The sequence below is a fragment of the Tupaia chinensis genome, unplaced genomic scaffold (genome assembly GCF_000334495.1).
Source record: "Tupaia chinensis unplaced genomic scaffold, TupChi_1.0 Scaffold000617_2, whole genome shotgun sequence".
In the NCBI taxonomy this organism is placed as follows: Eukaryota; Metazoa; Chordata; class Mammalia; order Scandentia; family Tupaiidae; genus Tupaia; species Tupaia belangeri.
This window is the reverse complement of record NW_006160137.1, coordinates 572435-595246: the sequence shown is the minus strand read 5'-3', so window position 1 is coordinate 595246 and position 22812 is coordinate 572435. Positions and strand designations below refer to the sequence as shown.

The 22812-nt window shown below is 39.1% G+C and overlaps 1 protein-coding gene across 1 annotated transcript in view; it reads left to right on the top strand.

Annotated features, from left to right (window-relative positions):
- The window catches only part of GADL1 (GAD like acidic amino acid decarboxylase 1), a 176095-nt gene that overhangs the window by 82970 nt on the left and 70313 nt on the right, over positions 1-22812 (top strand). Inside the window, exons 13-14 of the mRNA XM_027775942.1 lie at positions 5130-5181; positions 17485-17574. Of these exons, the coding sequence (XP_027631743.1) occupies positions 5130-5181; positions 17485-17574 (142 nt within the window). The remainder of the gene's footprint in view (positions 1-5129; positions 5182-17484; positions 17575-22812) is intronic.

Sequence of the window (22812 nt, the reverse complement as noted above, 5' to 3'; positions counted from 1 at the left end):
GTAGAGGTCTTTGATTTCTTTGGTTAGGTGTCTTCCTAGGTATCTTATACTTTTTTGGGTACTAGAGACAGTGTGGGAGGAGGGTAGGAAGTGAGGAGAGTAAGAGGAAGGGAATCAAGGAAAAAAAGAAAAACATTTAAGGGATACAAGAATGGAAAATTATCTGTTGATGATAATGTGTATGATAATATCTTTAGTTGGACTGATATGCAGCATATTCGTTCTGGGAAAATTAATTTTGGATGCCATAATGATATACAGTGGTTAAATGTATTAAACATATTAAAATTTAACGGTAAAACAAAAAAGAATACAGTTTTCTCTTTCTTCTTTTTTTTGTTGTTGTTAAGAGAGATTTTTTTTTTTTTTTTTTTTTTTCCCAAGGGGAGTGCACTTTTTGGGGGGGACAGAGAAAATTAAGAAATCACTCCCCAAGAGGAATGGCCATTCCACAATCCCTTCTCATCCATTCTCCTCTTGGGATTTTGGGCATACACACATGCATGCCTAGTGTGAGTTTTAAGCCACTGGGTATGGGACTCCAAAGGAGGTCAACTACATCGGAGTTCAGCAACATAGCCATTATGCCATCTTCTAGTCCAAGAGAAACAGAGTTTTAACTGAAGTAATTTAGTTCTGTTTTAGGATACTATTTCCCCAGGATCAGCTTTAGCCAGTTTGACAGAAGCAGTTTAAATTCAGACTATAGGTAGCATATGTAAGTTTCATATGATCATAACATGCATGGGGAGGATTTTATTGGCTTGGTTCACATCTCCATTACACGCATGAGGAAACTCCAGCAGACTCAGAGACCTTAGCAATTGGCCTAGAGTCATAAAACTGACTAGCTACACTATTCAAGTGTAATCTGGAGTCGGAACCAGCAGTTGGCATAATGGCTATGTCGCTGGACTCCCATGTAGTTGACCACGGTTCAAGTCCCAGACCTGGTGGCTTAAATTCACGCCGGGTGTATGTGTGTGTGTGTGTGTGTGTGTGTGTGTGTGTGTGTGTGCGCGTGCCCAAGATCCTGAGAAGAGAATGGAGGAGAAAGGATTGTGGCATGGCCATCCCCCCTGGGGGAGGGGGGGCGTGATTTCTTGCTTTCTGTCTCTTTGTCTCTGTCTTTCTAGCTATAGCAAAAACCTTTCAAAAAAATATATAATCTGGAGTCATTCCCAAGAGTTACCAAGAGGCAAAGCTTTCTTCTTCTTCTACTTCTTCTTTTTTTAAATAGCCTCAGGGTGTTAAGGATTAGGGCAGGCTCCTTCAGGATGAAACCCCAATGTAGGCTGTTGAGTTAATAGATTGCCTATACATTTGTGCCTGAAAGGTAAGAAAGAAAAAGGGGAGTCACAAAGCTTTCTTCATCTAGGTAGACAGAGAATATGTCTATTTGTTTTGTGCTTTGCATCCCCCCCCATGTTCATTTTAAAAAATTACATGATTCACTACACCAATGAAACTTTGTGAAGAGATATAAAAAGAGAGTTAATAGTCCCTAACCCCCATTGCATCATCCATTGTCTTTGTCCTTCCCTCAGGTAAATACATACTAACAATTTATAATGTGTCTTCATGTATGTTATTCCATGCTCATATCAGCATATGGATAGAGATCACTTTTGCTTTCCTTTAAATTCTTTTTAAGAAAATGGAATCAATTGGGACCAGAAGATGGTGTAATGGTAACGTTGCCGGATTCCCATGTAGTTGACCACAGTTTGAGTCCCAGACCTGGCAGCTTAAAATTCACGCCAGGCACGTGTGCGTGCATGCCCAAGATTCCGTGAAGAGAATGGAGGAGAAGGAATATCAGCGTGGCCATCCTTCCTGGGGTTGGGGGGTGAATTCTTACTTCCTGTCTCTCTCTTGTCTCTCTCTGTTTTTCTAGCAAGTACATGCGCCCTATAGCAAAAATCTCTCTCTAGAAAAAAAATGGAATAATCAAATTATCCACATAGTTCAATTTCTCACTTTTATCTCTTACTAATACATAATGAGCATCCCTGTGGTTTAATTGAAGTGGATATAATCCATTCGTTTTAATCGCTGCATTATATTGCATTGTGTTGCTATCGTGCATTTTAATTTACCATTCACCAAATTCTGGATATTAAAGTTGTTTCTAGTTATTTTGTATAGGATATACACATGCCTCCACACATGCAGCTTTAGATACTAAATATATATATATATATATCTTTATATATCTGTCTAGTATATCTATCTGTCTATCCTAGCATTGATTTTCCCCCCAACCTCTGGTAGGCTAGCATTTCACAAGTGGTTTTCTTGATCAAAAGATATGAAGATCATTCATTTAAAAAGGTTTATTATAGCAACTTTTACCACATTCTTACTAGGACTAGGTGTTACTGCTCTTTAAAACTTGTTTCTAGTATCTCGTGAAGAACATAATTTAGTATTATTGTATTAGTTTGTATTTCCTGGATTACCAGCGATCCTGAGCATCTTTTCTGGTTCTTCTTGACCATAAGAATTACTTGCCTTTTTTTTTTGAAAAGTAGGGAGCATGTTAAAGGCTCAAAAACTGGGACCAGCAGTTGGTGTAATGGCTATGTCACTGGACACCCATGTAGTCGACTGCAATTTGAGTCCCGGACCTGGTGGCTTAAACTCATGCTGGGCATATGTGTGTGCATGCCCAAGATCCTGAGAGGAGAATGGAGGAGAAGGGACTGCGGCGTGGCCATCCCCCCTGGGGGGTAACTTCTCACTTTCTGTCTCTCTGTCTCTCTGGTGAGCGCATGCGCCCTAGAGCAAAAACCTCTCCCCCACCAAAAAAAAAAAAAGGTTCAAAAACTTCATAGCTATATAATATCTCCTGAAAAATATTTGAGGAGTAGGAGTATGTAGAATGCAGACAATTTGAGAGAGAGAGAGAAAGAGAGAGGGAGGGAGAGAGTATATGTGTGTGGACACACACTTGCTCAGAATAAAAGATTCCTATGACTCATTAATACTATGAAATTTTTGTAAGATTTTAAATATTTGAAAGATTAGATAATCTATATGCAATCATCAATATTTAACCTTATATGAAAAGCTACATGAGTAAGTTTGGAAAAAACTATGTCCAGTCAGCTAGTATATTCCGTATCCAGGTTCTAGAATGGCCTTTAGAAAATGATGTAATGGTTATAACTCTCTATATTTTTGATGGTTTTCGATATTTTAGGTATGATTTTATTTACTTTCTTTTTTTTTTAATGATGATTTTTTTTAGATTGGAAAAGCATATTGTGTTAATCCAGTATTACAGAGAAGGGAATTAAAGCCCAAAAGGAGTGTGTGTGTGTGTTTCCTTAAATATCAATTAAATATATATAATTTAGTGCTATGATTTTGATACTATAATTCTATTGTAGATCATAATTTTGAAAGTCAGCCTATACTGTTGGGTGTGGTGTTTTCTTTTCTCTTTGTTTTCTTTGCTGTTATAAATTTACAATACATGCTCTGGCAAACACATTCCTCTCAGTAACTCCAATCATGTTCTTACATTTGGCCCCTGAATTTGAAATACTAGGTAAAGCATATTAAGGTTTATGATTAAATCGCTGGTTTCCATAGCTAACCATTTCAAGCTTCTCTCTCTCTCTCTCTCTCTCTTTTTTCTTTTTCTTTTGGAGAGGTTTTTGCTGTAGGGTGCATATGCTTGCCAGAAAGACAGAGAGACAGAAAGCGAGAAATCACATCACCTCCCGGGGGGGATGGCCACACTGCAATCCCTTCTCCATTCTCCTCTTGGGATCTTGGGCACATACACACACGTGCCCGGCATGAGTTTAAGCCACCAGGTCTGGGACTCAAACCACAGTCAACTACGTGGGAGTCCAGCGACATAGCCATTACGCCAACTGCTGGTCCCTCAAGCTTCTCTTTTTATAGAGTCAAAAACCAAGACTAGGGAAGAGGAGTCAGTGTTTTATCACTCTTTATTCTTGGTGTTATTTTAGTCTTTCCTCAGTCATATTCCATATATCATGCCTCTGTGCCATTTGCCTATGGTGTGATAATTCTGTTCCCCCTGATATTCAATATGACATCATAGATATTCTATCAAGAGCTACAGCACATTTAACATTTCACTTGATATCAGTTATCAGTTCTCCTTCCTACTAGCTGGCCTTGGAAAAGATGATGCTGATCTTTTTTGATTAAAAGTGAGCGTAAGGAGCCAGCAGATGGCAGAGTGGTTAAGGTGTTGTACTCCCACCTCTCTGACCATAGTTTACATCCTGGATCCAGCAGCTTACAACTCACACTGTACATGTGTACTCAAAATCCTGGGAGGAGAAAGGATTGTGGCATGGCAACCTTTCCCCCACCCCCTGCCCCAGGCAGTTGATTTTTCACTTTCCCTCTCTGCCTCCAGCCAGCACGCATGCCCTTTGGCAAAAACAAAACAAAACAAAACAAAACAGTAAGAGTAGGAATACTCACCAGTAACTCTCTCCTCCAAACAAGCTAGGTAATTTAAGTATGTATGCTAAATCTCTTTCTAGAATACGAATGTGAAACCTACATGTTCAGATATGTATATGTAGTCTACTTTATTTGGCTTTTCATATGGAGTGAAAGGCTGTTGGGAGACAGACATCATCTCATCAAAAAGATGTATCTTTTAGGACCAGCAGTTAGCGTAAGGCTATGTAGCTGGACTCCCATGTAGTTGACCACGGTTCAAGTCCTGGACCTGGAGGCTTAAACACTCTGGGCTCGTGGGCGTGCGTGCCCAAAATCCTGAGAGGAGAATAGAGGAGAAGGGATTGCGGCGTGGCTATCCCCCCGGGGGGTGATTTTTCGCTTTCTGTCTCTCTGTCTCTCTCTGTCTGTCTGGCGAGCGCACGCACCCTATAGCAAAAACCTCTTAAAAAAAAAAAAAGATTTATCTTTTCACTCAAGCCCAGGAGATCTCAGTAGGTTCAGGAAGATCTGTTTAAATCCATGGCTCTGCCTGGACTTGTGTCCTCCCCTGTATCTTCTTATTTCTGTGTCTTGTCCCTGCAGCAGAAGTAGTAGTTTTATCATGCACCAGTTATGTTCATGGCACTTTTAGATTGCAAAATATAAATAATTACTATGCCTTTTAATTGTAGGTACCTAGTAGATGAAATCAAGAAAAGAGAAGGATTCAAGTTACTGATGGAAGTAAGTGATTGTGGAATTGGGCTCGTGATTTTTGTCAGTCAACAGTGATGACGGTGGCAATTTTCCAATCTGTTTTATTTCATTGGTTTTTGTGTTGCAGCTTTGGGAACAAGTCATTAGCTTAATTCATAAAGTCTATGGATGGCCACACTGCAATCCCTTCTCCATTCTCCTCTTGGGATCTTGGGCACATACACACACGTGCCCGGCATGAGTTTAAGCCACCAGGTCTGGGACTCAAACCACAGTCAACTACGTGGGAGTCCAGCGACATAGCCATTACGCCAACTGCTGGTCCCTCAAGCTTCTCTTTTTATAGAGTCAAAAACCAAGACTAGGGAAGAGGAGTCAGTGTTTTATCACTCTTTATTCTTGGTGTTATTTTAGTCTTTCCTCAGTCATATTCCATATATCATGCCTCTGTGCCATTTGCCTATGGTGTGATAATTCTGTTCCCCCTGATATTCAATATGACATCATAGATATTCTATCAAGAGCTACAGCACATTTAACATTTCACTTGATATCAGTTATCAGTTCTCCTTCCTACTAGCTGGCCTTGGAAAAGATGATGCTGATCTTTTTTGATTAAAAGTGAGCGTAAGGAGCCAGCAGATGGCAGAGTGGTTAAGGTGTTGTACTCCCACCTCTCTGACCATAGTTTACATCCTGGATCCAGCAGCTTACAACTCACACTGTACATGTGTACTCAAAATCCTGGGAGGAGAAAGGATTGTGGCATGGCAACCTTTCCCCCACCCCCTGCCCCAGGCAGTTGATTTTTCACTTTCCCTCTCTGCCTCCAGCCAGCACGCATGCCCTTTGGCAAAAACAAAACAAAACAAAACAAAACAGTAAGAGTAGGAATACTCACCAGTAACTCTCTCCTCCAAACAAGCTAGGTAATTTAAGTATGTATGCTAAATCTCTTTCTAGAATACGAATGTGAAACCTACATGTTCAGATATGTATATGTAGTCTACTTTATTTGGCTTTTCATATGGAGTGAAAGGCTGTTGGGAGACAGACATCATCTCATCAAAAAGATGTATCTTTTAGGACCAGCAGTTAGCGTAAGGCTATGTAGCTGGACTCCCATGTAGTTGACCACGGTTCAAGTCCTGGACCTGGAGGCTTAAACACTCTGGGCTCGTGGGCGTGCGTGCCCAAAATCCTGAGAGGAGAATAGAGGAGAAGGGATTGCGGCGTGGCTATCCCCCCGGGGGGTGATTTTTCGCTTTCTGTCTCTCTGTCTCTCTCTGTCTGTCTGGCGAGCGCACGCACCCTATAGCAAAAACCTCTTAAAAAAAAAAAAAGATTTATCTTTTCACTCAAGCCCAGGAGATCTCAGTAGGTTCAGGAAGATCTGTTTAAATCCATGGCTCTGCCTGGACTTGTGTCCTCCCCTGTATCTTCTTATTTCTGTGTCTTGTCCCTGCAGCAGAAGTAGTAGTTTTATCATGCACCAGTTATGTTCATGGCACTTTTAGATTGCAAAATATAAATAATTACTATGCCTTTTAATTGTAGGTACCTAGTAGATGAAATCAAGAAAAGAGAAGGATTCAAGTTACTGATGGAAGTAAGTGATTGTGGAATTGGGCTCGTGATTTTTGTCAGTCAACAGTGATGACGGTGGCAATTTTCCAATCTGTTTTATTTCATTGGTTTTTGTGTTGCAGCTTTGGGAACAAGTCATTAGCTTAATTCATAAAGTCTATTATGTTCATTTGCTCTATTAGTGAGTATTTTTTCCTTTGTTGAATTCCCGGAGAAGACACTGCCTTTACATATTGAAAATGAAAATGCTCAGTAATAATTGCCAGGGATAATACTGGATAAATGATGACCTCTATCTTCATATATAAACTGCATAATGACTGTTCTGCAAAAAGTCAACTTGCATGTGAAAAACTCAATTCTGTGAATGTACAATAATGCATACACTTTTTCCTTCTTATAAAATAATGAGAGCATATTAGCTATGGAGCAATGGGAAACTTAGTCATTTTGTTGTTAATGCTGGACTCTTTGCTATATATCGCTGTAAAATGGCTACAAAGCTTGGGAATACATTTTTTTCTAAAATGTATGGTAAGGATATATATGAAGACTATTGCTTAATTTTGATTCTTAAGAAAGATAAAGTGTGAAATTATTTGAGATCTTGTTTTAGCATATACATTTTAGCACTTTTTTTTGTTTTGAGAGGTTTTTGCTATAGGGCGTGTGCACTCGCCAGAAAGACATAGACAGACAGAGAGACAGAAAGTGAGAAATCACCCCCAGGGGGAATGGCCATGCCACAGTCCCTTCTCCTCCATTCTCCTCTCAGGATCTTGGGCACACATGCACACATGCCTGGTATGAGTTTAAGACACCAGGTCCGGGACAAACCACAGTCAACTACATGGGAGTCCAGCAAAATGACCATTACGCCAACTGCTGGTCCTCATTGTAGCACTTTTTAAAATAAAGTAAAAACCACCTAGATTATAGTCTAGACATGTGCTTTCTATGAAGAATCTGGTTCATCTCTGGTATTAATTTATTCTGCAAGACATATTGAACAATGAGTATGTGTTAGACAGCAGTTCTAGGCAGGGAGGTCTAAGATGGAAAAGAGGCATTCTCTCAGGGTGCTTATGTTCAGATGGAAAGTTAAAGACAATAAACAAACATGAACACATAGGAAGCATCAGATAGTGAGAAGTCCTAGGAAAACAGGAGAACAAATTCATGGGAGATGATCTAGTACACAAATAAGTAACTAAGCAGTTAGAGATATGGCAAGTACTGTAGTGGAAATAAATAGGGTGAAATGCAGAAATGCGGGTGGGGTGGGGGTCGCTTGTTTGGTTTGGGTAGTCCAGGTAGTCACTCTTAAGAAGTAGTTTTAGAAAGTTCTTTTTTTTTTTTTTTTTTCTTTTTTGCTACAGGGTACATGTGCTCACCAATGAGACAGAGAGAGACAGAGATATAGAGAGTGAGAAATCATCCCCCCGGGGGTATGACCACGCTGCAATCCCTTCTCCTCTCATGATTTTGGGCATGCAAGAAAACATGCTCAGTGAGTTCTAAGCTGCTGCGTCTGGGACTCCAACTTTGGTCAATTATGTGGGAGTCCAGTGACATAACCATTTCGCCATCTGCTGGTTCCCTTTAATCTTCTTTTAAACAGAGACAGGAATGATGATAAACAGCCAGGGAGAATCAAACAGCTACAAAAACCTAAAGTTGAAAAGAGTTCTATGTGTTTGAGCAGCCAAAAGAAAGTGTGTGAACCAAAGGATGTGGTTGGTAACGAGGCTGGAGAGGTAGGCATACCTCAGATAGTGGGGTCATGTAAATCAAAGAGAGACCTATGGCTTGGATTCCATATGTAGTCACTGGGGACTTTTTCTTTTTTTTTAGAGAGACTTTTGCTAGAGGGCACGTGCATTCACCAGAGAGACAGAGAGAAAGAGACAGAAAGTGAGAAATCACCTCTCACCCCAGGGAGGATGGCCACAGAGGGAATCCCCTCTCCTCCATTCTCCTCTCGGGATTTTGGGGACACATGCACACGTGTCCAGCATGAGTTTTAAGCCGCCAGGTCCAGGACTTGAATTCTGTTGACTACATGGGAGTCCAGCGATGTAACCGTTACATCATCTGCTGGTTCCCTTTGGGGACATTTAAGAGAGCCTCTATTGTAGAAGACCTTGCTGACTGTAATGAGAAGAGAGAATGTGTCAGGGATGGTGGTGAAGGGAGGATAGGAGAAGAGTAAACAAGACAAATGGGGAGACTGTTGCAGAGACACAGATGAGATATGAGGGAGGTTCTCAGGCAAGTTTGGGAAACACAGAGCTATCAAAAAACATGCAAACATACCAGAAGAATTCATATTTAAAAGACTCTCTGGTAATACTACATAGAAGCAAGAAGACAAATTAAGAATGTGGGCCATTTTTCAGGAGAGTTGACCTAGTTTCTTCACCAGGTTAGTGACATGAAGAAAAATAAAGGAGGGAGTAGCAGTAATTGCTTTAGGTTCAGAAAGACTGAAGACTCACAACCAAATGTAGTGTATGGGCCTTGTTGGAATCCTACTTCGAACAAGCCAACTGTTAAAAAGTAATTTTTGAAATAGTGAGGAACTTTTTATTAGATGGTGGCAAGAAGTTATCAATAATTTTGTTAGATATAATAATGGCATTATAACTAAGATAAAATCTCTATAGTTTTTAGAGGTACATATCTAAGCATATAGGTGAGGACCAGTACTCACATGATCAGCTTGAACTGAGTTGGAGTCACTTTTTTTATTTCCTGGAGTTTAAGATATCTGCATTTGTTCAAATTTCAGCAGTTTTATTTTCTGTAAATGAGAGCCATATTTCTTGTGGAAAGTATTGTACAACTTGGGCCTACATGGTTTTTCTAGAGCTGAGAGATAAAGGGATGAAGGGGGCCAGCAGGTGGCATGGTGGTTAAAGGCTCCGGACTCCCACGTGGCCTACAGCGGTTCAAGTCCCAGACTTGGGCGTTTCGTTTCTCACTCCCCACCCCCTCTCTATCTCTCTCACTTTGTCCCTCTCTCATCAAATTAAAAATAAGTAAGTAAATAAAGTTAAAATAAAATAATTCTGTAAAAAAAAGAAAAAGGGGTGGAAAAAAGTCGAGCTGATTAAAAGTTATTTACATATTCTTCCTAAAGGCTTAGAAAGGTAAGAGAGGAACTTTGTCCTATTGTCTTTAGGGAATTACAAACATTGGCATCCTTGCCACAACAGTTAAGGTGAGCTTTGATCATTAGGCAGCCTTCTGACCTGGATATTTTGTAGGTGGGGGTTAGCTGGCCCACGAACAGTGAAGGTGCTCCCTAAATGGTCTTCTAGAATTCCTGCTATCAAGATTTTTGTATGTGATTTGCATTTGCTGTTTCTCTCTTTATTCTGTTTTGAGAAATACAATAGAATTAGGCCTTGGATTTTACATACACATGTCAAGTTGATTAGCCTTTTTTTGCTAACAAGTACACACACACACACACACACACACACACACACACACACACACACACACACACACACACACACACACACACACACACACACACACACACACACACACACACACACACACACACACACACACACACACACACACACACACACACACACACAGACACACATTTAAGAGAACGTGAGAGAGACTATTTAGCACATAGCAGTGAGAGTGTTAAGTGGAACACTGAAAACAGTAAATGAGCACAACAAAACGGAGTACCCAGCACTTGCATATCTCTTCCTTAAAAGTGCAAAAATAATGCCTATCTTCTTGAAGATGATTGAAAGTTATCCTTTCAAATGAATTCTGCATTATTCATAGGCCTATGAAAATCCTCTCTCTATTTTTCTGTGTTGAACCTCAGATCTAATAGATGTTTTCCTAGAGGTATACTCACTCTTATACTATCATTCACATATTTTATTTTGATCTCACGAGAGAATCCTAATTATTCAACTTTTTGTTTTTCTCTTCCTGAGTTCTACATGAGAAAGAGTTATTTAGGTTTCACAGACTTTCGGAGTTAGAAGGGATCTTCAAGGACATTTTGTTGACTTCCAGCCCAATGCAGGCAACCTTTTTTGGTAACCCCTGTAACAGGAGGTTATTCTCTGCTTGAATACTTCCTATTGCTGAGAATTCACTAGTTCATTCCTTTCTTAGGTAGCTCTAATTATTCATCTTCTTCTTCTACTTTTATTTTTTTTTAGAATTACTTAATTATTTAAATTAGCTATATGGCACATGTGCTCATGAGAGAGACAGAGAGGCAGAGATATGAGAGAGAGAGAGAGACAGAAAGTGAGTAAAGCAAGCTGCCTGGTCTGGAGCTCAAACCATGGTCAGCCATGTGGGAGTCCAGCTACCTTAACCACCACGCCACCAATTCTTCATCTTATAATAGTTATTGGACTGTCCTATTGATATTTATCAAGCACATTGTGATTATCCTACATAGTTATCTTGTTATATTGTTTTATTAGATCATAACAACCTCATAATTGCTAAATCCAATGCACATTGTTAAATCTTTACTTCATTGGACTTCTGCAGTATTTTATGCTGTTACCTACTCCATCTGTCTCAAAATCTTCTCCTGTCTTGGTTTGTTTGACTTCCTTTCCTTTTTTTTTTTTTCCTTGTTTTCTTTTTTTTCTTGTCCATGCGACTTTTTCTTCTTAGTGTGTATTGGAAGTCTCTTTGTCTGACCCTCTTACATATTCCTCTCCACTTGTGTCTTTGACAATTCATTCTTCCCATACTCTTCCTGAAATGCTTTATCCATACCTAGAGCTTTGCTGTCAATACCCTCAGCATGTGTCTCCATCCTTGGCTTGGCTAAGCCCTAGTCCTTTGTTTGCAGTCAAGGAGACTCAACAGGCATCTTAAAGTTAACATTTCTAAAGCTGAAGTGTAACCTTTTTCTTTATGAAAATTCGAATGTTCTTCTTTTGGACATTAGAATTATGATCCATTCAAGTAAAAATCTTGATGTAAACTCACTACCACTCTTCCCCTTTCCTTAAATATATCTTGAGGACTTAGTCTTCTCCAATAATCCCACTGTCTTGGTTCAGGATCCCACCACTTCAGGTATCACTGTCCCCTATTTCCAGTTGTAGACTCTCCAGCTCATCATCTACACTGCAGTGAGAATGGCCTTTCTTTTCTTTTATTTATTTCTTTTTTTTTTTTTTTTGTATAGATTTTTTGCATGCACTTGGAGAGACAGAGAGACAGAAAGTGAGAAATCACCCTCGGGGGGATGGCCATTCCACAATCCCTTCTCTTCTATTCTCCTGGGTGGAGGGGGCACATACACATCTATGTGCCCAGTATGAATTTTAAGCCACCAGATCCAGGACTGTGATTAACTATGTGAGAGTCCAGCAATGTAACCATTATGTCATCTGCTGGTCCCAAGAATAGTCTTTCTAAAATAAATAAGGAGAGAGAGAGAGAGAGAAAGAAATTCCCTAGGTGAAACTCTCTGGTACCTCCATATCACCTCAAAGATCAGGCCAAACTTTCATACATGGGAGGGGATCTTCAAAAAGTCCAAGGGAAAGTAGAATTAAAATAAAATTTTATTTTGGTGCAAAAATGTTTGAAATCTCAAAGTAGCTTTTGTCACAATATGCATTTTCCATAAATGTTTTGAAGACTTCTTGTATGAGAAGAGCCTTCCTAAAATGACTCCCTTCTCCATTTCCAGCTTCCCTTCCCTTCAGTTTGCCCCATTTCTAGAATTTGCCATCCTCCTAAATACATGGCCTTCTACATGCACTCTATTTTATTTTATTTGTTGGCCAGGAGTATTTCTTAGATTGAAAGATTTTTTTTTCTTTTGTAGTGGTCATTCCATTACAGTTTAACTGCCTATACCTAGTTCTGTTGCTTGTCTCTGAGTCTCTGGAAGCATGTATGTAGTGTAAGTTGTTTCTTTTCCCAATGCCTAGTCCAATACCTATACCATAGAAATTTATTTGCACAATGCCTACTCCAATATTTATAACATAGAAAATTCTGCAACAGTGTGGTTGCCCTTCTTTGGATCTTCTATAGGTTTTTAATATTCCTCTTTAAATATGGCACCAAGAAATTACCATAGTGTTATGTCTCAACTAGTATAGATTTCAATGAAGCTGTTTATCCCTTTTTTCTTTTGAAGAGGTTTTTGCTACATGGCATGTGCGCTTGCCAGACAGACAGAGAGATAGAAAACGAGAAATCACCCCCCAGGGAGGATGGCCACACCGCAATCCCTTCTCCTCCATTCTTCTCTCGAGATCTTGGGCACGCATGCACACACACACCTGGTATGAGTTTTAAGCCACCAGGTCCAGGACGTGAACTGCAGTTGACTACATGGGAGTCCAGTGACATAGCCATTACACTAACTGCTGGTCCCAAGCTATTTATCCCCTTGAAAAGCACATCATTTTCTAACAATATAGCCCTAAATAATAATCACTAATCTAATAGAGTGTACCAGATATGGTGCTCAATGTTGGAAATAAATTCTCTTTATTCATCATACACACCCTGTAGGGCTGACAGATAGTTTCATCTTCATTTTATAGTTTAGGCAGTGGAAATTTAGAATGTTCGACACTTATCCAAGCAAAGACTTGATGAACTTAGAATTCAAACCCACATCCTATGACTTCAAAAACCCAGGCTTTTTGTGTTATTCTGTGCTGCCTGGGAAGTTGATCCAATACCTTAATCTTACAGTATTTAAAACCTATGAACTTCAAGTAAATTAAAATCTACCACACCAACTTTTCTCCAATTCTGTATTTCTGTGACTATTTGAATCTGTGTGCTCGATTATGCACCTATGCTTATTGAAATGCATGGTGCTAACTTTTGTTTTGTTTTGTTACTCGTCTTTTGATCTAGTGACACTGTAAACAAAGGAGATGCATTTATTTTAATAGGACTTGGTTATAGAAAACGCAAGCTGCTACCTCTTCATAACTACTAATTTCTTTCCCAAGTGGTCTCATATCATCTGCTCAATGATCCTTTCTGGAATTGACATCAAAGCACCTTGGAAATGTCTACTTTTTTTTTTTTTCCCTGTTTGAAAATCAGGAGAGACTGTGTCCATCTTTTCTGTAATGGCACATCTTCAGTTCATGAATTTTTAAAGATTATGACAATGCACTTGCGGCTACAGGGTTTTTGTACACTTCACTAGACACTTGGATCCTTTTTTATGCCTTCCCAATTATATGGTTTTTAGAGAACATAGACTAAATGTGCTCTTAAGACACCCAGGAGGTGAGGCTTTCATGTATGTATGGAATCAAAACTAAGTATAGTGTGAATGGCTCTACTCTGAAAATACTCATTAGTGCTTTGAAGCCTCTTGAAGAAAGTCACTATATAAAATGCAAGCTGTAGAGGCAAAGAGACAGGAAAAACTCCAATGAATTCTTTATGAACATTCAAAGCCTTTTTTCAAAATGTTAATTTTGGAAATGACTAAAATGAAGGTATTCTACCAAATGGAGAATCGAATATCCTTCAACAAAACCAAGCGTCAGAGGATTTTACATGTTTTCAAAAGTCGTATCACTGAATTCATGTCATTCTCAAAGAGAATGTTTGGGCAAAAAGAATCATAGACATGTCATGACTAAAATAGCTAAATAGAAACTTACTGAAAGAAACACATTTAAAAGGATTAGGTCCTAACTTCGAAAATATAGAACCTATCAGAGCAGATAAAGGTATTACAGAACATTCAGTAAAATTCCCTGGCAGGTGAAAAGAAATAACGACTGTGATGATGGATAAGTCAGGGTCTATTCAGAAAACAGAAACTGCCCAGTAATTTGAAGTGGGAATGTATAATATAAAGAATTATTAACAGGGAATTAGAGTCATGGGGGCTCATCTCATAGAAGAGAAAAAGGATGCTAAAAAATATACAGGGATAGTTTTAATAGAGAGCAGTCACCACCTTTAGAACTGAGACGATCACCCAAAGAAGAGACCAGATCCTCCCAAGGCTGAGATTTAATGTTCTGAGAGAGAGTGACAATGGCTCACAGGATGGCCGGGAAATTCACTGAGGTGTCAAGTTGATAGGACTCACTAGAAATCCACTTTTGAGAGTGCTGATGGAAGCCATCCACAAGGAGGTGCCATAGCTTAGAACCCTTGCCAGCTACCCCAGGGGATGCCAGCCCAAAGGAATTATCCAAAGCAAGGTCCTATGGAGGCATCACTTGTGTATGAAACTATAGGAGGGGAATAAACCACTAAAATGCACTTTGCCGGCCCCTTATCTGTTGCCAATCTGTTGTGATGCCAACCAAGGAGGGTGTACTGGGGGAGCTTCCCAGAGCCCATTTGCTGCTGGCCCATGTAGCACAGCTGACAAGAACCACAGTCTGTAGGAGAGCCATGAGGTGAGCACCCCAGAATGACATACCTCTTCCCTTCTAGTGTCCCTCCAGCGCCCTCTACTGACAACATTCAAGACTGGAGAAATATTTAGAGTCCATCTCCATTTTAGCAGGATACCAAGTAAGAGTAGACTTGGAGCTGAGACACAATAACCTGATAACTTGACATAAATGATATTTAGGGGAAAATCCTCTTTGATATAAAGACATGCACTCCTAGAATCTAGAGACAGAAAATTACTATATTCTTCTTCTACTTTTGAGGCAGTCATAATTACTTTATGTGAATGGATTTATTCACATTAAATGATCACATTAGGTATTTGGGAGCCCAGTGCATTCTATCCTAGAGAAGCCAAATCAGTTATGAATCAGGAATCCAAGTAGAAAATCGTGTTGATTGGAAAAACTACTTTAGTTTTGTGGTAAATGCTTATGGAAATTGGGTTGAGTTACATAATACTTCATTTTTAATGATGTATTTTAAAGATTTGTTGCACTTTTTTTTTTGTCAAATCCAATAAGGCTCTTAAAATTTCCAAAGATGAAAGGATGTGCAGATCAAGAACTTATCTTATTGAACTGGGAATGTTTCTGGGAGTTCACTCCTGATTTAAAACCCACTAAAATCAGAACTCCATATACTCTGAGTCTTGATTTTAAGATATGAGATGACATGTGTGTGCCCAATGGAGAAGGGATTGCAGAATGGCCATCCCCACTGGGGATGATTTCTCACTTCCTTTCTCTCTCATGCACACATGCAAGTGCACGTACACTATAGCAAAAATAAAAAACGAAACAAAAAACTATGATATAGTTTTCTTTTTATAAATTATTTTGAATCTTTGTACTGACACTGGAGGGTAATTCTGCTGATTATTGAGAAGTATTGTAACATTGGTGACTACCTACAAAGTGTATATTTATGGTGGGACAATGGAAGTCATTTCAAGTACTGCCAGTGCTAAGCACCAAATGAGAAGGTGTGTGTGTGACTCATTCTCTTTCCTAACTACAATTCTACATGTCTGTTTTGTGGACCCACAAAAAAAAGTCCCAGATTACCTAGTTGATTGAGTACAAGTTTTGTGACTTCCTCTGGTACGTCACTTTCTGTATTTTTGTCCAGTGAGGACAACGCCTTGTCTGCATGACAATGGCTGGGCTCACACCTTTTCTAGAGTGTTGTCGTATGTTTAACCAAATCACATCTGATAGAAAAAACATATCAGTGAGCAAGATCACTAGGATATGGCTTCTTAGGGTAGGTTAGAGTTTCTCAAACATAGACCACACACTACCCTCTTCAGACTCCCTGGACATGCTCATAAAATGACAGTTCCTTAGACCGTTTTAGGATGGATGCGATTAGAGTCTAGGCACTCACTGCATGCACAGGAACAGATAATCTACATTCTGAACAAGTCTCAGGCTGATTCATATTCTTCTTGATGTTTGAGAGCCAGGACTTGAGATGTTGCTCTGCTATTTTCTATAGTAGTAATGGCTAGGTCATGGCACTGCTGGTTAGTGAAGCCTGAGTATGCCCTGCTGCTTTCCACTCACAGGTAATCAGGGCTTTTGCATTTTAAGGTGTAGTCAATAATAAAGGCCAACTTTGGCTGCTTTAAGTGGAGAAGGGATGATTGGAAGGAGTTGGTGGTATAATAAATAACTTTAGGATCAGTGTTAAAGAGGAAGGAACCCAGTGGTCTCTGATTATATGTGTATTAGGCATGACCTAGTGGTTAGAATCAGGTTGAGTCAGTTTCAAGCTTTATTATGTTTTCTCCTGATCTGTGTTTATCCATTTTTTAAGAGATATTTTTACTATATGGTGCATACGCTCACCTGAGAGATAGAGAGAGAGAGACAGACAGAAAGCAAGAAATCACCCATCAGGGAGGATGGCCATGCCACAGTCCCTTCTCCTCCATTCTCCTCTTGGGATTTTGGGCATGGCCACACATGTGCCTGACATGAGTTTGAAGCCACTGGGTCCAGGACTTGAACCGCGGTTGGCAATGTGAAAGTCCAGCGACATAACAATTATGCTATCTGCTGGTCCCATATGCTTATCTATTATCTAAAGGGAAGAGAATCCTCTGGGTGCAAACAAGAGAAGAAGAAAATTTTCCAGTAGGCTGTCATTAGAAGTGAAGGAAGATGAATATCTACTTCGTGAGATTGCGATTTGTTAGCAAAGTTACACACAAGATCACTTCTAATGAAGCTGGCTAAGAGTTTGAAAAATACTTGTTTAATTGCATTCAGAGTAAATCTTAGGGTAACAAAACAGCTTTCAAATGTTCTTACTCTTCAGCCTGAATATGCCAATATATGCTTTTGGTACATTCCACCGAGCCTCAGGGCGATGAAAGAAGGACCTGAGTACTGGGCCAAACTTCATTTGGTAAGTAGTAAGTAAATTCTATTTGATATTTTTTTGATTGATTGGATTCATTGCCCATTGTCTATTCATCTTATAACCTCTGTGCTTGGTAGGACTTCTTGAAAATAAAAAAAATAAAAAAGATGGCTTCTAGTCTATTGAAAATAATAGCATGCCAAGCAGTTGTAAACATTTTTTATATTTAGCAAGTTAACGCGTATGACACATACACACACACACACACACACACACACACACACACACGAATTCAAAACAGTTGTGCTATTTGAAAGATAGAGAATTTATTGGAATTTTTTTTTCCCCATAGTTATTGTAAGTTTGATTCATAGTGCACTTCTGTTCTGGTCACAGGACCCAAGGTCAAAGTTGTGTAATGAATGACTACTTTCAACTCTGTTAGTGCAGCTCCGTGATTCTTGCATCATTTTACGTGGAAATAATGTTAAAAGTCTAAATCTGGTATCCTTTGTAAATGTAAGTAAGACCTTTTGAATTCTTTGTCCATGGAGACCTGGCATCTTAGACTCCTTTAGAAAGGAAAGATACACCGGCAGTAGGTTGAACAACATGTACTTATGAGTGTCTTCACACAGCTGTTGAGTACTGACAATCTAAAGTGAGAAGAAGCCCCTGATTTCAGGGACTGCTTTGACCACATCTATACCTCACCTAGGATGGCCCTGACAGTTAAAATCCTGCTACTAATCCAGATTGTCAAGAACTGTGAAGTCTCATGAGTCAACACCCCTACACCCCTTGATCCGACTCTCCTGCTGTATGAACATAATTTACATTGAGAGTGTACCCACAGAGGGTCCACTTGGGATTTTGTGGCCGTGACATGAGAGTTTGAGATAGGTTAGCACCATTCTCTGCCCCTTGTGTCTTCCTTCTAAAGGCAAGCACAACTGATTCCATGATGCTGGTTAGGAAAAATTGTGATTGCAAACCTCTCCCTACCTTCAATCAGAAAAACAATGCTTGTTTCAACAGCTTTTGTTAAAAAGTCCACAGCTCTAGTGTTTGTCCTTTAAAAGAAAGCAAACATTTCTCAGTCAGGCAAGCCACAAACATTTCCTAAATGCTCACGATGCTGTGCATTATTGGAGTTGCAGATTTCCAAAGGACTTGCTTTGGTCTCTGTGCTTGAGAAGCTCATGTTCTTGGAAACAAGGAGTAAGGAGACATTTGCAGGGTTGGTAAGTGCTGGATGGAAATAAACCAATACAGTCAAAGCAGAGAGGAAAGATTGACTCCAGTGTATGACGGCAGCATGGAGTCTTGAGCAATAAGTAGGTGCCTATCAGGGGGCAGTTGTAAAGAAATGGATCCCAGGAAGAATGTCAGCATGGAGACCCAGGGTATCAAGAGAAGAGTGTGTGATCTGAAGACCACAGGGATATACAAGAGCAGTGATGGGAGGTAAGATGAGAACTGTAGAGGGAGGGAGAGTCATGGAACTGTCTTCCATGGCAGAATGTAGATTTTTTACTGAAGCCTAATTAGAGGAAGATGCCCAAGCAAAGCCTTTAAGGATAACTTCACCTGGTGCAACGTTAGGTGCATTTAATGTTAGGTCATTTTCTGTTTATCTTTTGGCTCACTAACCCCCTCCCCATTATAACATAATTGATAATGAATATATAAATATTATATCTCTTATCACATCTGAGGTCAGGTAGCAAAGATGGGGAAAGATGGATGGTGTTATCTATGCCCTTGCCTAGACAGGCCCTCATTACCCATCTCAAGGAGTTAACATGGTCCTTGCGATTTGTCTTGTATTTTTGTCACACAGCGAGAATAGGAAAGTGCTTAAGAATACATTTCCGATGGAAAGGAACCCATAAAAAGAACTGGACAATCTACGAATTTAATGGTGAGGTTTAGGGAAACATTTTTTACTTTAATGGAATGTGACTGGCGTGTTTTGGTAGGGTAGGGAGAGAAACTGTGTCAAGTTGAGAAAGATATAGTTACCATCTTTTTCTCACTAAGCTAGAAATCTTTTTTCTGATTGCTAAGAAAAGCAAGTAAGAATGGGATATTTGTGTTGTACTGATTCGGTCCTGTTGCACAGATAGGAAACAGGGTACCTAGGTAGTCTTTTTATGCTGGAGCTATTTTTAACTCACCCTTCCTTTACTGCTGATTCTTGGGAAATTTGAAATTGAGGTTGAATATGTTAGCTGAAAGCAGATACTTCAAAAATATTATCTACTTTTCCTGGTAATCGGAAATCAAACATGAATTGGGACATTCTTTTATGTCTAATATCTGTCAACAATTATTCCCTTCCAGTTCATACCTATGACTCTTTATCCCTTCCTTTTGGAAATGATGGTTTGCCATTTAAAGTGTATTTCCCTCTTGCCTGGTCTAATAGCATACGTTTTTAATTGTAATGGCTACTCTGATTAGTAGAAATGTGTGCTGCAAATTATCATTGGTCCTCAGCTCCTTGGTTTCCTATTATTCTCTCTCTCTGTGTGGTGTGTGTATGTGTGTGTGTGTGTGTGTGTGTGTGTGTGTGCGTGAATGTGGCAGGGGGAAAGGGAATCCTATGCATCTATTGTTGGTCTATGTGGTTTTATGCTTACTGTAGTATGAGAATGCAAGTTTATGATTTATAACCTAGAATGCACTTAAAGCACGCTTGAAATTTATTTCAGGGCTTATCTTGGATGGAGAATCACAAACAAATAAATAAGCCGAATACATCTTGGCCCCTCCGATTCAGACTCGTGTCTGGTTGAGCTGTCAGATTTCAGAATCAGTGGTACAATTATTCTTCCCTTTGGCAGCCAAAGCAGAGAGGGATTATTTGTTAATACATCCAGAGTGTCGAGTGTGTAAATGTGTGTGTATGTGCTTGCAAGTATGTGTGCACATGTGTGGCTATTTTTGAGGACAAAAATCACTCTCTGGTCTAATAATACCAGAACTGTCCTTCTGTGTTGCTATATTCAGTCACTGAGTTCCAATGACCTCTTTTAAAGATGTCTTCCCTGCAATGCTTCTTTTTTCCCAATTCTTTCAGGCATTGTGGCTTTCTAGGTCTTCATCACTTCCTTCCTAGGTGGTATTTGTCTCTATTCCGGTCTCTTTACCTCTTGGCATCTTCTTTTCCAGTTTATTTTCTTTACTCTCTGTAGTTTCATAGCCCCAGCTCTGCTTTTCCGTATCACTTTTCTGTGTGAAGACTGAATTACCTTCCTTTTTCTGCAGCAGCAGTGTTCAACCCTGTCAGACCCAATGACCACTATTTATAACAAATAGTGTTAACATTCCCTTTACTCTCCTAAAATGAAACCAATAGAAGTATGACCTACCCACATACATAATTTTGTAGAAGGCAATATAAGACCTCCCGTGAAATATGAAGGAAAAATTAGTTTATAATAAAAGTGCGTGCTTTGTTATCTAACTGCTTGGACGTGACAGTATTAAAGGCTATGAGGAAGTGATAGGACTATGCACATACTCTTAGAAACTCAGTGAATATGAGCCGTATGCAAATACAGGCTATTACGGGTGGTATTGTAAATAATAAGAATCTTGTGGCTTTAGTGACATAATTTTCAAAATGATGCACAATTTTGGGTAAATCTCTGAAGGAAATAGTTTTCCCTGTTTCACCTGGTAGTCAAAAACTTCATTTAAAAAAAAAATGAGCTCAGAATATTTGCCATTCATATGTACAATAGAGGTTGGTTTTAGGCTTGAATCATTATAAGCAGGCTTTTTACTTCATGCATTTCCGGTAGGATATTTGAATACTATGCAAGATGTTGGGCAGTTTTTCACTGCACGGGACTACACATCACAAGGCAGCTAGTCTCTCTCGTTCCCGACCACCGAACACCAGTAGCAACCCCTAAAGATTGTAAAAACCCAAAATGTGTGCTCAAATTTCCAAGATGCTCTCTAGGACGGTAGTACCAAGCCTCTTACAAACTCCTGGAATCTAGTCCTCTCTACTTGTCACCCAAAGCCCTCCATGGCTGATCCTAAAGACTTTTCTAACTCAAATCTATTGCAACTATGAGTATTGAGACTCCCGTACTGAGTCAACTGAGGAGGAGTTTCAACATATTTCCTATTAGTTAGAGAAATGTGCTAGAAACAAATGAACTCCTTTAGATGATTACTTGGCAAATTAGTGTGGTTTTTAATGTTGGTACCTAATGTGGGTGAGAGGGTCAGGGGACTCCAATAAACTGCTTAAGGACACATTAATTTGCATCATTTTTCTAAAGAGGTACCCTATAAATGATCAAATATCTTAATTTCAGATGTATTTTCTTCCAAGAATTCTACTTTTTAAAATGTCTTTCATTTTGAAATTGCAGAATTAAGGGCAGAGGAAAGCTATTCCGAAGTTCGTAGCTATTTATTTAAAACAAACAAATATTTTTGAAGAAAATAAATATGTGGGGACTTCAAAAAATGAAAGTGGAATTAAAATAGGAGTTTATTTTGGTGCAAAACAAGTTAGAAATCCATGCGTAATTTTTTCATAATATGAATTTTCCATCAACTTTTGAAGACACTCCCCTATATTCAACTATGAGAAATCACTTACATTTTAGTACATACTTCTTATACAAATTCATGGTATTAAAATTCTGTTCCAAATAATACATTCATAATATATCATTAATTTTTTTAAAAAGATTATAAAACAGCCTCTTTAGCTGATACCAATTTGAAAAAAATTATGTTTATTATACGTAGATACTTAAATATACAGAAAACACTCTGTATATTGCTTAGATAAGGGACTGATAATAGGAACCAAATATTTTTAGAGGTAAAACTATAGGTAATTTTTCTTTTATATTTTTGTGCAGTTTCTTAATTTTCTAGAGTTAATGTATATTGCTTTTGTGAAAAGAGTAGTAGCAATAATAATAATAAATCAAAGTATAGAGTAATTTAGCCAACAAAGTCTTAGGTTTTCTTTAGTGCTTATCTACATAAGACTATCTAGGTTTTGACCATGTATGCCTAATCATTAAAGGCTTTGAAAGGCTCTAGCCCATGGCCCGATGGTTAAGTGAGCTAGATTCCACATGGCTTGCACATGTAGTTTGAGTCCTGGACCCAAGGGCTTGAGACACATGCTAGGTGCATGTGTGTGCTTGCCCAAAATCTCCAAAGGAGGGAGCAATGGAAGAAAAGGGATTACGTTGTGACCATGCCCCAGGGGTGGTGCTTTCTCATTCTCTCTCTCTC